A 15189-nucleotide genomic window follows, 5' to 3' on the forward strand; every position below is an offset into this window, starting at 1 on the left:
AAACGTATTGCCAAGACCAATGTCAAGGAGATTTTTCCCTATGTTTTCTTCTAAGAGTTTCAGGTCTTACAGTGAAACTTAATTCATTTCAAGTTAATTTTTGTAAGTAGTGTAGGATGGGGTCTGGTTTCATTCTTTTACATGTGAGTATCTGATTTTACCAGCACCATTTATTGAAGAAACTGTCTTTTCTCTATTAAGTATTCTTGGCTCTCTTGCCAAATATTAGTTGACTGTACATACTTGGGTTTATTCTAGGCTCTTGCTTCTGTTCCATTGGTCAGTCTGTCTGTGTTTATGCTAGTACCATACTGTTTTGGTTACTATCGCTTTACCGAACAGCTGGATGAGAGTAGGCTTGCAGTAAATATTTGTTAAATTTCATTTTTTGTTGTTATTAAATTTCATTTTTCATGACACTTTTTTTAGTGAGAAGTCTCCCTCTTATACCCTTAGCCCACCCCTGGGTCCTTCTGTAGGCAGCTAAACTTATGACTTCCTTATGTGTCCTTCCACAAATATTTAATGCATATACAAATGAATTGCATGTCTATTCTTCTAGTCTCTCTTTTTAAAAAAACAGATGCTAGCATACTGTCATGCTTGTCTTCCCCTTGTTTTTTTTTGCTCGACAGTGTACCTTGGAGACCACTCTCTATTGGTACGTGAAAGTTTTTTCATTCTTTTTAATAACCGTGTAGTATTTCACTAAATGGATATTCTATATTTATATAAGCAGCCTTCTATTGATGGACAATCTTATACTATTACAAAAATTACTTCAATGAAATAAGCTTGCCTATATGGAAATATCCTAGAATTGAAATAATGAAAATGTTCTGAAAAGTGATGGTGCTAACTCTGAAATATACTCCAAACCACTTAAGTATATGCTTTGAAAGGGTGAGTTTTACAGCATTTGAATTATATCTGAATATTTTAAAGATGAAAATTTAAAAAAAAAAAAAAAACTTTCCTCTAAGGAAACATGTCAAAGCCTGAATATATTTAAATTTTTGTCTTTAGAAAATTAGAAGGCGGTTAATTTGCTTTTTAAAGAACAGAGAACATTATACTTCTTAAAATTAATACCACACAGGTGTGCCTGGGTGGCTCAGTAGGTTGAGCATCTGACTCTTGGTTTTGGCTCATATCATGATCTCAGGGTCGTGAGATCAAGCTCTGGTTGTCTCCATGGTCAGGGCAGAGTCTGCTTGAGATCCTGTCCCTCTTCCCCTACCCCTGTCCTGAACTTTCTTTTTCTCTCCTTCTCAAATAAATAATTAAATAAAATATTTTTTAAAAAATAAAAATAAATAAAACCAATACCACACATTTTGAAGCTTTTCTTCAACACTACACTAGACCAAGAAGAAGAGAGAGGAAGAAGTTACAAGGGGAGGAAGAAGAATCAGAGGGGAAATTGCGGGGGATGGCAACCTCTAGGCAAGCTGAGACTCACAGAGGCTAGAGGGGAGCATGGCACAAATAGCCTGAGTTGCAGGACAGAAAGAAAGAGCAGGAGCTAGCAGAGAGAGAAATTTCCCGGAGCCACTGGGACAGCTTTTAGATTCCCTGGGGGTGGAGGGGAGCTAGGAAGTTCTCTGTTCATAGCCAAGAATAATAGAAAAGTAAATGAATTCTTTACTCCATCTCATGAAAAACAATGCCATAGGGCCATCTCATTCACAGCATAGCAATTCTGCTTAAAGACCTCACTGTCTACCTACGTACAGCAGCAGAGTCTCAGAGAATTTCTTCCCTGTTCAGGGGCTCGTCTCCCTCACTCTTTTACCTTCCTCCTGCAAGTATCAGTTCTTCCACACCCACCCAAGTGGCCCTTGGTCCTTTCTAGCACCTCAGTCAAGATGATGAAACTATCCTTCATTCCTGGAAGTTTCCCTGACCCCTTCCCAATTCCTACCTCCTGCCTCTCCCCTGCTTTCTCCTACTATAAATTAGTGTGCACTTGCTAATATAAACGGAAGTGTACAGAATGTATATAGTCTGGCTTCTGTCACCCATGTGCTATATCATTCTTTTTTTATGGCTGACCAGGATTCCACTGTGAGTATACACCATTAGACTTCACTTTCAAGATTAGGAATGCAGGACCCAGAGAGAGGATGAAATCCGATTAGTAGAAGACCTTAACAAAAATCCAGAACAGAGAGAAAAGAGGACCATGTTTTCCTAAACCCAAATGCGCTTTGAACTACGAAATCCTATGGCCACCAAGAGCACATCAGTAAGCAAGCCAGACTACTTGTTGCAATCTCTGTCTTCAGACCTGATGAGATCCTGGCCACAAAGGGAAACAGGGCAGCTTAGCAGACATTACTTCTAGGAGTACTCAGAGAAATGATTTAACTGCGGGCCTTTTCTGCACTATGCCCTTGAAGAGGTTAGGAATTGAGAAAAGAAGTGCGCCATATTATGTATAAGTACCAAATGTCTTTTAGTTGTACCAGGTTGGATCAAATGAGACAAAAGACTTTAAAATGTTGTGTCAACCGTAAGGCATAAATCAAAGGCAGAGTTTTCTTTTCCACCAGAAACGACTTCAAGATTTATTTTGTGCTCAGATTTAAAATGTAACACTTGAGATTGCTGATCCAGGAGAAACAAAACAAAAAAGGATCTTCGAGAACCTTCAGTGAAACAGTTCAAAGAAGTTATAACATTATATCATAATCAGCATCTGCGTGGATCTCTGTAGGAGACTTCAAGTTCTTTGGGTCCATGATAAATCCTACAGAAGTAGCTCTGGGACTCCAGCTAGCCTCACTCCTTCCCATGCCCAAAGTGACAGTGAAAGCTTTCTTTCCATCTATCACCATTCAGCTATTTGGTGTCAAACTTCTTCTTTTTTTTTTTTTTTTTTTTAAGATTTTATTTATTTGACAGAGAGAGATCACAAGTAGGCAGAGAGGCAAGCAGAGAGAGAGAGAGAGGAGGAAGCAGGCTCCCTGCCGAGCAGAGAGTCCGATGCGGGACTCGATCCCATGATCCTGAGATCATGATCTGAGCTGAAGGCAGAGGCCTAACCCACTGAGCCACCCAGGCGCCCCTTGGTGTCAAACTTCTACCCTGCTCAGAATCCAAGGGTGTCCCCAATTTGGTTGGACCCCAGGGACAACGGTCTAAAGAAATCTGAGACTCTGAGACTGAACTCTTAGTGGCCCCCCGCAACACCCTGCTTCAGTATTACCCTCAGACCCTGGCTTCCTAAGTGGGTGCCTCAGGTGGGCAGTGTTCCCATCATCTGGGAATTTCTTAAAAATGCAAATTCTTGACACTCTTCCCCCATTGGGACCCACATGTTAACAAGATCCCAGAGATCTGTGTCACATTAAAAAGTATGAGAAGCTCCTATTTATAGACTAGTGGTTCTTCAGCCTTAGCACGGATCAGAATCTCCTGGAGGCAGCTGCTGCAGGTACATCTGGCCGGGGGTGCCACAGTCTGAGAACCTCGACTCTGGCTCTAGAACTAGATGATTACAGAGATTAAGTGGATCCTTTCCCATTTGCTGAGTATGATGGAGAATCCCTACATCTTCCAACTCAGTCTGAGATAAGAATCCAGGAAAGCTAACACTCCTCAGGGACTGGGACTATGGCCTCCTCCCCTGAGTTGTTTTAATATTGCCTCTAGTTTAAACAGAGCTGTGGATGAAAGGTTCTAGGGCCTTGGTATCAAAGGCAGAGTAAATTTATGGCAGAGGCTCCATCCGGGAATGTGTTCTCTCCACCTTTAAAACAAACAGACCTGAGGTGCTATAGCTGCGGTCCTGGGAGGGCCCCACCTGAGAATGGGATAGGATGGTTGGTGACCCTGCACCACCCCTCCTGGAGAGTGTTTTCTAAAGGTCCTTCAAGTCCAGGGCTTTTGTCTTGAGTCCTTCTTGGGAATGCTCAGAGCTCTTAAGTGCACTTGTGCCCTGCATGACCCAACAGCCATGTGCTTCGGCATGGAGACACACTGTGGGACACAAGGCCAACCACAACCCCGGGGACTCTCACGTACAGTTTGTACACTGTTGGATCCTGCTGCCACGGTGCTACGAAGACACACTTAAATGCATAAAAAAGAGACTTCAGACAAGCGAAATTAACTTCACATAGAAATATGTCCAAAGAAGGACACAAAAGCCATTCCACATAGTAGCGATGAGTGTCAGCTGGAAAGAGGTTGGTCCATTCTGCCCTAATCACCCATGGGATGGGAGGACACAAATTACTTTCACCAAGATTACATCTCACAAATTATGAACTTAAATCACAAATAGGCTTCAAATAGAAATAATAACTGTCATTGTAGAATGCTTATTATATGTCAGGATCTGTGCTAAATGTTTACAGTATTACTTCAATCCTAGGTATGAGGTTAATATCACTGTTATCCTCATTTTATAGATGTAGAAACTGAGAAACAGGGTTATGACCTATGTATTTTGCTCAAGGTTGCAAAGGCAGTTTGATGTCCAAATCTGTGTTCTTAATCATAGACCAAATATGGCAGGTTACAAAAACCACAGCTTGGCATGATAGGGAAAGGACTGGCCATTATTGTGTATGACAGGGATTAAAAAAAAAACAAAAACAAGAAAACCCAAAACAATTTTTTTAAGCAATGGAACTCTATTTGTCTACTTATGTATTTATTTATTATTTAGCGGCATGGGGTAAGAGACAAAAATCTCACAAAGAACACTATCTCGTAAAACAGATCAAGTAGAGCTCTTCTGGTTAGAAGCCAAGCAGAGGCCCCAGACCCCTTTTCTAACCTCACAGCCCCTCCTCCACCACACTCTGCTCCCTCCTGTATTCCCTCATAGTGAGGGGTACTACCATGCAGATCTCTCGTCTCAATTATTTCCAGTCCCGAGTCCTTCCCTGCCTCTTTCCACCTGGGATAACTATGAAGCTCTTCTCCGGTTCCGTCATGGGAGACCAGGCTAAAACATGGATGTGTCCCTGGAGGGGAATGGCCCAGGGGGTGCACGGCCTTTGAAAGATGGTGGAATACTTGAAGTATAACGAGTTTTACTGAGCGTCCGAAGTTAAGTTAATAGTTGAATGAAATGGTGGGGGAATTGTTTAGAAAATGTTGTATAGAAAAATAATCAGTGTTTCAATTTGCATTTTGCTGGTTAATCATAAACTGGGCAGTTGAAAGAAAGAAAAAGAAAGAAAAGGAAGAAAGGAAATGTTGTAATGGGGACTCGAGGCAGAGGGTTGTGTCTAAATACCCAGTGTTTACTTCCATAAAAGCCCAGCTCAGCCTGGAATCATGTGCAAGCACCATCATATACCTTAAGCATTAATGGATGGGCGTTCCTCTAAGCCTAAGGCATTCATGGATTGGGGGAAGGCAGCGCAGTGCTAGCCCAAGCACTGGCTCATAGAGTTCCTATACCCCACCACCTCCACAACTGAAGACTTCAAGTGCCCAAGGCTTTGGGAGCTCCCTAAAAAACCACCATCCACAGCAGTCTCATGGAGGGACCTCAGGTGATCTGTCCAGGGGCCAAAGTGGCAAGTAATTCGCTGCTCTCTCCATGCCATCCAAAATGCTTGTAGCTGCTGTTCTATGGCACTGATCTTCCTGGATCAATCAGGGTCAGCCTTGAGGAGAGGTTGGCATATCCAGACATTTCTACCTAGGCAGTAGAAACTTCTGGAGTGGCAGGAATTCAAAAGGCCATGTTGATCCTTATTATGTGGTCCATTCAATCCATGGCTCTTTGACCCATTCATGGTGTTGGCGGAGGATGGTTCTCACCTTTAAAAAAACACTTTAGGGCGCCTGGGTGGCTCAGTTGGTTAGGCAACTGCCTTCAGCTCAGGTCATGATTCTGGAGTCCCGGGATCGAGTCCCATGTCGGGCTCCCTGCTCAGCAGGGAGTCTGCTTCTCCCACTGACCTCTCTCCTCTCATGCTCTCTATCATGCTCTCTCTCTCTCTCTCAAATAATTAAAAAAAACAACAACAAAAAAAACACTTTAACCTATTATCACCTTTAACATTCTAGTAGACATCGTCAGTCTCTTTTCTTTTGCATCTTTTTAAACATAGCTAAATTCACAACGTGTATTCCAATTTGTGCCTTGTTTTTCTTTTACCGACTTATATGCATTTTTCCACGTGTTAATTACTTTTTATAAGCGACAAATAATGTTGAGTGACATAAGTAAATTTATCCGCACCCTCGGTTTCTTCATGTGTAGAATATAGACAGTTGTATCATGCGACAGTCACCTGGAAAGCTTTTAAAGCATAGACTGCTGGGCCCCACCTCCAGAATTTCTGATTCACTGGGTCTGGAGTAGGGCCTGGGAATTTGCACGCCCAACAAGTTCCCAGGAGATGCTGATGCTGCCAGTCAGAAGACCACACTTGGAGCACCAGTGAAATGAGGAGATCGAGTTGTGGGATTTCCAAGGTCACTGCTGGTTTCAGAATCTAAGTGTTTGCATATTTTTTCAAATTCCTTGAAAAAACCCAACCAACTTTTAAAACACATGACTTTTCTAAAGTTTAACAAAACCTCATGATTTTTTTAAACACAAAAGAATATCATCTACCATTGAAAAGTAATTGTTTCCACTTGTAACTCACATGCATTCCATACTTGCTTCTCTTTGAAGTTACCTGGATTTTTTAAAGGATATCTTTAAAGGACAGTTAGACTTATAGCTAATGCTTTATTGTTTTTCTTTACGTAGTTCCATATGTATTGAAGAGCTGTGCAGAATTTATAGAGACTCATGGCATTGTGGATGGAATCTATCGGCTTTCAGGAGTCACCTCAAATATACAAAGGCTAAGGTAAGCTGAAAGAATAGCCCCAGAAAGAATTCTCCTGCAGTCCTTCCGCTGTCCATACCTGTCTGCCAGGGTTGGGAGTATTACAGACCTGAAGGGGTTGAGGGAAGGATGGCAGAGCAGACTAAGTGCTAAGTTTTCAGATGCCTAACTGTTCTTAATCTAATCAGGAAATCCTCTCCTCTGATGTAATTCTTTCCAACAAAAGCTCCTGAGGTTTTTAACCTGTTTCTTTTTAAAAAAATATTTTATTTATTTATTTGACAGAGAGCGATCACAAGTAGGCAGAGAGGCAGGCTGAGAGAGAGGGGGAAGCAGGCTCCCCGCTGAGCAGAGAACCCGATGTGGGGCTTGATCCCAAGACCCTGAGATCATGACCTGAGCTGAAGGCAGAGGCTTTAACCCACTGAGCCACCCAGGCGCCCCTAATCTGTTTCTTTGTCTTGCACCAGGTTTATCCTTCTTAGGTGGATTCAGTGGAACTCAAATGATTTCAATCACAAGTTAGAACAACATAACTTATTAGCGTTCACTTATCTACCCAGAGCTCAGTTAGGTTCCTGTTAAGAACTTGGAGATGATTTGAGTTTTTCTGTTGGTGCGCACACTCACCATTTGCTAGTTCCCTCGGTCAGGAAATTAAAATCTGCATGACTGTGTATTTCTCTCAATGAGGCTGAGATTTTAAAAATTATGAGTAGATGAACTATTTCCAATTCCACAGATTTATCCTAAACAATTCTACTATTTTGGGGGAAGAAATGTCTATCATATTGAATTAAGAGTACAATAACCTTCACACAAAACACAGATATGTATGTGTATGTTTTATGTGTATTAAATATATATAATAAAGGGAGTAGATATATAGTATACTTACAGTGTTTTACCAAGTGTTATTTTTATATATTTATATGTTAATTATAAGGGGAGACTTTTTTTTTTTTAAAGATTTTATTTATTTATTTGACAGAGAGAAATCACAAGTAAGCAGAGAGGCAGGCAGAGAGAGAGGAGGAAGCAGGCTCCCTGCTGAGCAGAAAGCCCGATGTGGGGCTCGAACCCAGGACCTGGGATCATGACCTGAGCCGAAGGCAGCGGCTTAACCCACTGAGCCACCCAGGCGCCCCAAGGGGAGACTTTTAAAACAGTAAAAACATTCGTATTAGCAGATTAGTCCATTAAATTGAATAGATTGTACGGTTAATTCATCTTCTGTCTTCTTCCTCTGATTTTGTTCTGCCTCTCCTCCTCCCATCGCAATTGTAATGACATTCTACAAAAGGAAAAGGAATAAGACATCCTTTTTTACTCCTGGGGAAGTGGTGACTGTTAAAAACTAATTGGTTTGTGCAACCATCAAGTTTGACAGATCTATGTACTTACATAATGTCACTATAATTTACTAGCCTGACCTTTTCTAGAGTTTCAACAGCAAATACTTTTTAATATTTTACTCTTTGCTCTGAAAAAGACTACACAGTAGTTGGTGTGGTGGGAGAACTCTTGGGCAGTAGCCAAATTCTTTTTCATTAAAGGACCAACCTTAGCCCCTGCAGGGAAATTTTGGCTAAATAAATGGGTAAGCTCCAAATGTGTTCTTTTCTGCTCTTCTGCTCTCTTAAAAACAAAAACAATAAAAAATAATACAATAAAAAATAAAATAAAAACAATAACAAATAAAACAAAACAAAACAACAACAAAAAACCCATGCCCCTGAATTTATACGGTGCTGCAAGGTTTTCTTTGAGCCCAAAAGGAGCCCCACCCGGCTCCTTTTGGGCTCAGGCAGTCAGGGATTTCCCCACCCTTTGTTAAAGGGCCAGAAGCAGGTGGCAGGAAGCCAGGCAGGGGGCTGTTGTTGAAATTTTTGTCTTCTCTGAAATCTTTGTCTCCGAGAAAGGCAGGATTACACTTTTTTCTTTCAGATGGAGTTGGTGTAGTGTATTCTTGGTTATCAAAATACTCATAGTTTGGGGACTTTGAAATGGTAAATATTCATGGTGTGTAAAAAAGCACGATACATAACTATGATCTTAATTACATTAAAATGCTTACTTTTGTAGATACACACATGGGACCTAGAAGTCAAACTGTAAACTGCTTGTGATTATGGATGACTTTGTTCTTTGCTTCTTGTGTTTTTCAACTTCTTTTTATGCACATGTTAACTTTTAAAAAATAAATTTTTTAAAACCTTAAAAAAAAAAATGCTGACTCCGATAGTCCAGTTCAGTCTGTCACAATGCGGCTGACCAAATGAATTCTCTCAAGAAATCTAAGTTCTCCTGTATATGAAAGCTCCAATTTGTCCCTTTTCAAACAGGTTTTTAACTTTTATGTATATATTATTTGAGGCAGTGTATTCCTATCACCTTGGTCAAGAAATGTTTTAAAATTAGAAACAAGGCCTGGAACCTGATGTTGTTCCCAAACACCTCGCTATACGTTGCTCATAAGAAGACACTTATACTCCCGGCTATCCTGGTGGGAGTCACTATCAGTCGGCTTAGAAGGGTTCAGAGTTTCCAGATAAAACAAGTTTGTTGACCTGAGTATACGGAGATGAATAATAACAATCTGACACACCCTGGTTTTGGTCTCTCCTCCAAGAAAGAGAAGTTCATTAGAAAAATATTTTGGAAGAACTGAAATCTGAACAGGCTTTTTGGGCAACAAAAGTTCGTATTTCCCCACCGTTCATAATTTAGACTGGGACATAATGCCCTGAGAAATCCATTGGTAAATGGGCATTATGTTTTTCTGATGACAGCAACTTTCACAGGGAAGATTCAGACCTGAAGTGGAAGTCTTCCCAGAACTTCCTTGTGCTGGGAAGAGAAGATCATTTTGATCAAGGTCAAAAACAGAGTCAGATCAGCAGTTTAGGGTCTTTGTACCCATCAGCAGCCAAGCAGCTGCTGACAAGGAGCCCATGCTCTCTAGATTGTTATGTCTCTGTCTGTGTTGTTTCAGGCAAGAGTTTGGTTCAGATCAATGTCCAGATCTGACAAGGGAAGTGTACCTCCAGGACATCCACTGTGTGGGCTCACTCTGCAAGCTCTACTTTAGGGAGCTGCCCAACCCTCTCCTGACTTATGAGCTCTATGAGAAATTCACGGTGAGTGTTTGGTTTCCATTATGGTTATTGGGTGGGACTCCTGGATGGGCCAAGGAGAATTTCAACACTAAAATAACAATAATAAAACTCACCAGATGGTTGACATTATCTTAATCAGGTAATGGAAGTAGGTTGCTATAGTGAGGAAAGTAAGGTAGTGGATCCATTGGCTAAATTTTTCCTTTCTTAGATTTTCAGAATTGTGTTTATTTGTTTCAAGAGCTGGATTAGAATTATCTCTGTGTTACTTAACTGAATGCTCCTCATTGTATAAGGGAAAGCTAAGCAGCAGAGGTGTGAAATGACTGGCCCCAGGTCACACAGCAGGACAGGAACCTAAGACTCCAGATGTACCTCTATTGCTAGTTCATTTTCATCAGGCTTCTCCTTCTGTAATTCTTTTGGGGTCTGGGGAATGAGGTGGGCAGGTAGAGAAGGGAGAGAGAACAAACCTAAGTCAAGGGAGAGAGAACAAACCTAAGTCAAGGGAGAGATCAGAAGTCTGGAAAGAGGAAAGAATCTGGGAAATGCAGCCAAGAGGAAGAACAGGCTGAGCCCGTGAGTTGAATTGGTGGAGGGTGGATGGGCAGGACACCTTACCAGCAGCTCTGTGGTCACCAAATAGGGGCATCTGTGGGAAAAGTAGAAAGAATAAATGCTTACAGGATGTCTGTAGAGATAGCATTAAAAATGGGCTTGAATGTTTGGCTGCTGGGGTGGAGGTGCAGAGTAGGTGGAAAGACGGGTTCAGCTGAGACTGAGGTTCACCTAATAAGGGGGGTGAGGAAGATGAGGGTGTATGCAAGAGAGTGATAGAAATAGTTGACCATGGAATTTTATCTGGATAAGAGGGGAAGTAAGGCCATAAGGCAGTGAGTAACAGTGAAAAAATATTATTGGGGGTGCCTGGGTGGCTCAGTGGGTTGAGGCCTCTGCTTTCTGCTCAGGTCATGGTCTCAGGGTCCTAGGATCGAGCCCCACATCGGGCTCGCTGCTCAGTAGGGAGCCTGCTTCCTCCTCTCTCTCTCTGCCTGCCTCTCTGCCTACTTGTGATCTCTGTCTGTCAAATAAATAAATAAAATCTTTAAAATATATATATATATATATTATTGATGGATTATTCATCTCAATAAGGGCAATAGACTGTTGGAGTGGGGTGGCCAGAGGGGATGTTTGCAATTAAGATTATGGAGGAGTTGCAATTACTGATAAGGACCAGATCTAGGCTCTAAAATGGGAAGCAGTCTTTCTCATGGCTCCCGTAATAAACTTATTTTGAGCATAAAGAAGGTTCTTCAGTTCCAAACGATACAGGAATAAGTGGATGCATTTTAAAAGTTGGGTTTGGACCATTAACATATACTTAAGAGTTTTCAGTAATAGAGGGAAACCCTCATAATGATAACTGGAAAAGAACAGATGCATAATTGTATATTAAAACATGACTAAAGAGAAAGATGTTCAAAAGATTAATAGCCATTTGTTTCAATGATGAGATTATAGTTTTCACTGCTTCTTTAAGACTTTAACTTTCAATATCTCATCTACTAAATGTACGTTAATTTTTTAATGAAAAAAATTAGGCCAAAACAAAAAACTTGGGCCTAGAGGTTGACTACTGGAGAAGCCAACATATATCAGCTGATACGAAGTGTCAGGGGTTTGTGGACCCTTAGAGATCTAAGGTGACCTCGAGATCTAAGGCTGAAGGCAAATGAGCCTCCACTCTGAGTGGCGAGGTCAAAAATAATGGTAGCCTCTAACAACTGAAACTACTGAGGAGTCTTTCCTGGGAAACAGGAGGAAAAGTTATGGGTCTCATGTGAGTCTGCCAGAGTATAATCCGTGATTATTTCCTCATTTTAAAAGTAATTGTATTTGGTAAAAGACAGATTGGAAAATGGAGGAAAGGTAGAAAGGAACCCTTTGTCTCCTCTCTTAAAGACCAAAGACAGCTATGGTTAATAAATATGTGGGTATTTCTTTCACTCTTTTGTTCTTCGCATTGTGTTTTTGGTATATTTTGTTTTCCCAAGTCAAAATAGAATTTTATTGCAAAAATGAAAGCAATACAGAAAAGTGTAAAGGAGAAAGTATAAATTGCTGGAAACTCCACACCCCAAACATATCTGCTGGTAACATTTCAGGAGACATTCTTTTCTCTCATTTCAGGAGACATCTCTCCCTTTCCCTCTCTCTCTTTCTCCCTCTCCCCTTTCCCTTCTCAATACTATATATCACTGCTTTCGGATGTTAACTCAACAATGTGGCCATCTTTCCATGCTGACAAATAGAGAAACACAATTTTTACAGAGTATTTTCTCATATGCACAGTGAATTTCTGAAGCCAGTTTCCTACAGATGGACATTTTGACTTTTTGTTTCTCAAAACTTTGCTTTTTTTTTTTTTTTTAAAGATTTTATTTATTTATTTGACAGACAGAGATCACAAGTAGGCAGAGAGGCAGGCAGAGAGAGAGGAAGGGAAGCAGGCTCCCTGCTGAGCAGAGAGCCCGATGCGGGACTCGATCCCAGGACCCTGAGATCATGACCTGAGCCGAAGGCAGCAGCTTAACCCACTGAGCCACCCAGGCACCCTCAAAACTTTGCTTTTATAAAACAATGTGACGGTAAATATTTTTGTACATATATCTTTATCCTTTTCTCTGTTTGTATCTTTAGGAAAAAACCATAGATTTAGATTTGTTGAGTAAAAAACTCTTGTTTAAAATGTTATGTTGCCAAATTGTTCTCCAGAGAGATAAGAATGGTCTTTTCCCTGCAGCCTCACCAACACTTGATATTTCTAATTTGTTAAATTATTATTTTTGTTTTATTTTGTACATAAGACTTTATTGTCTTTTTCTACATAGTTTTAATCCTCTTATCAGTATAATAGTATATCTTAGAATATGATAGAATAGGATATCATCATGTTAAAGAACAGAATGAGTCTAATTTATTTTAACTAAATTTCACTTTATGATAGTTGGGGGTAGATAAGAATTCTTATCTGGAAACTTCAGAAATATGTTTTTTTCTTAAGTCTTGCTTATAGGCTCAGAGCGAACCCCATATTTATCTCTTCCCACTTTTGTTCCTTAACATTGCTAATCGTTCTGTTCTCCCACAGCAACAGAATAATATTAAAGCAACATTATTTTCAACTTGTCATCAGATTTCCAGGAAATCTAACATGGTATTCACACTAAAAAATTAAAATAAAGACTATTTTGCTATATAACTGACTTCTACATAAGTAGGACCTAGTGAAGTTATCTACACTGAAAATATATCATTTAATTGATTTCTTTGATCACAATAACAAATTATAATATAAGCAAACCTTCTTTGGGAGTATGGATATAGCTCTGTTAACGTCACATATTCTTAAAATGATTTATTTAAACCCGCTTGCACCGCTAAATTAGAATACTATCTCAGTGAAATAATAAAACTAGAAATATATTAATGGAATAATAATAATAATGAGTTTATTTATTGAGTACTTACTATATGATAAACATTAAAATATTATTTCATTTACTCTTCAGAATAACTCTATAAAGTAGGTTTTATAGTTTCTTACAGATGAGTGAATTATAGATGAGGCTCAGAGACACTCTTGCCTGGGTTTGTACAGCTAGTAAATGGAAGGAAAGATTGAATATTCTGTCTCAAAACTATGACACTATTGTAAAATAGAGTTAACAACTCCTAAGTAGGCCCAGGTGGTCAGTAACTTAATATGAGATAAAGAAAGCATCCCAGGCTAACAAAGAATTCAATCAATGGTATTAGCAAAATTGACTAACTATTGGGAAAGGAGGAAAGTCAAGTTACATTCTTACCATTTAGCAGATTTCAGGTGAAAGCTTTTTAACAAAAGCAAAAGGCAAAAGATCACCAGAGGCAAATGTAACAAACTAAACTACATATAATTTTTTCTTTCTTTTTTTTTTTTAAAGATTTTATTTTTTATTTGGCAGACAGAGATCACAAGTAGGCAGAGAGACAGGAGGAAGCAGGCTCCCTGCTGAGCAGAGAGCCTGATGCGGGGCTCAATCCCAAGACCCTGAGATCATGACCTGAGCCAAAGGCAGAGGCTTAACCCTCTGAGCCACCCAGGCGCCCCTAATTTTTTTTCTATATAAAAAACTCATTAACAAAATTAAAAGGCAGGAGCATCAGGGTGGCTCAGTTGTTAAGCATCTGCCTTCCACTCAGGTCATGATCCCAGAGTCCTGGGATGTAGTCCCAGTTAGGGCTCCCTGCTCAGTGGGAAGCCTGCTTCTCCCTCTCCCACTCCCCTTGCTTATGTTCCTTCCCTCGCTGTATCTCTCTTTGTCCAAAATAAATAAATAAATAAATAAAATTAAAAGGCAAATGATCAACTATAAAAAAAAAGATAAAAGCACCACATAACAAAAACCACTTGCTAAACAAATGAGCAAAGAGCAATGAACAATTCATTGAACAAATCAGTGAAGAAATATAGTTTTTAAAAAATTATAAATGCACCCAAAACTGATGTAACATTGTGTGTAACTATACTTCAGTTTAAAAAAAAAGTCAGATAGGTAAATAGGTTTTTGTTTCTTAGATTTTATTTGTTTATTTGAGAGAGAGAGAGAGAGAGAGACAGAGCACAAGCAGCGGGGAGGAGTAGAGGGAGAAACAGGCTCCCCGCTGAGCAAGGAGTCCCATGAGGGACTCCTTCTCAGGACTCTGGGATCATGATCTCAGCCAAAGGTGGATGCCTAACTGACTGAGCCACCCAGCCACCATACATAGACAGTTTTAAAATGTAGGAAAAAAATTTTAATTAAAAAAGTATAAATGTATTAGAAAATATATTTGCATATTAAATAAGTAATTTTTTGACATTAGTATTTCATGCTGGCAATCCTGTGGTGACACTGGGTCTTTTAGGGTGTTTTGTTGTTATCTTTTTAAGATTTTAATTTCGAAGTAATCTCTACACCCAACATGGGATTTGAACTCACAACCCCTAGATCAAGAATTGCATGCTCTACTGACTGAACTAGCAGGTGCCCCTCTATGGTTTTCTATGTTGGAAAGTGTGAATTAGCTGGACAGCTCAGAAAGTCATTTGGAATTACTATTGAGAATCCTAAAGTGCTCTTATTTTTTAAATATAGTAACTATTTCTAGGACCACATTCTACGATAACAATCAGATATGTCCACAAGTAATGGACTTCTAAATGCTTCATT

General features: G+C 39.9%; 1 protein-coding gene across 1 annotated transcript in view; it reads left to right on the plus strand.

The window, feature by feature from the left end:
- ARHGAP31 (Rho GTPase activating protein 31) overlaps positions 1-15189 on the plus strand; it is a 118626-nt gene that overhangs the window by 56120 nt on the left and 47317 nt on the right. Inside the window, exons 2-3 of the mRNA XM_047725690.1 lie at positions 6731-6833; positions 9808-9952. Of these exons, the coding sequence (XP_047581646.1) occupies positions 6731-6833; positions 9808-9952 (248 nt within the window). The remainder of the gene's footprint in view (positions 1-6730; positions 6834-9807; positions 9953-15189) is intronic.

The sequence above is a fragment of the Lutra lutra genome, chromosome 1 (assembly GCF_902655055.1).
Source record: "Lutra lutra chromosome 1, mLutLut1.2, whole genome shotgun sequence".
Lineage (NCBI taxonomy): Eukaryota > Metazoa > Chordata > Mammalia > Carnivora > Mustelidae > Lutra > Lutra lutra.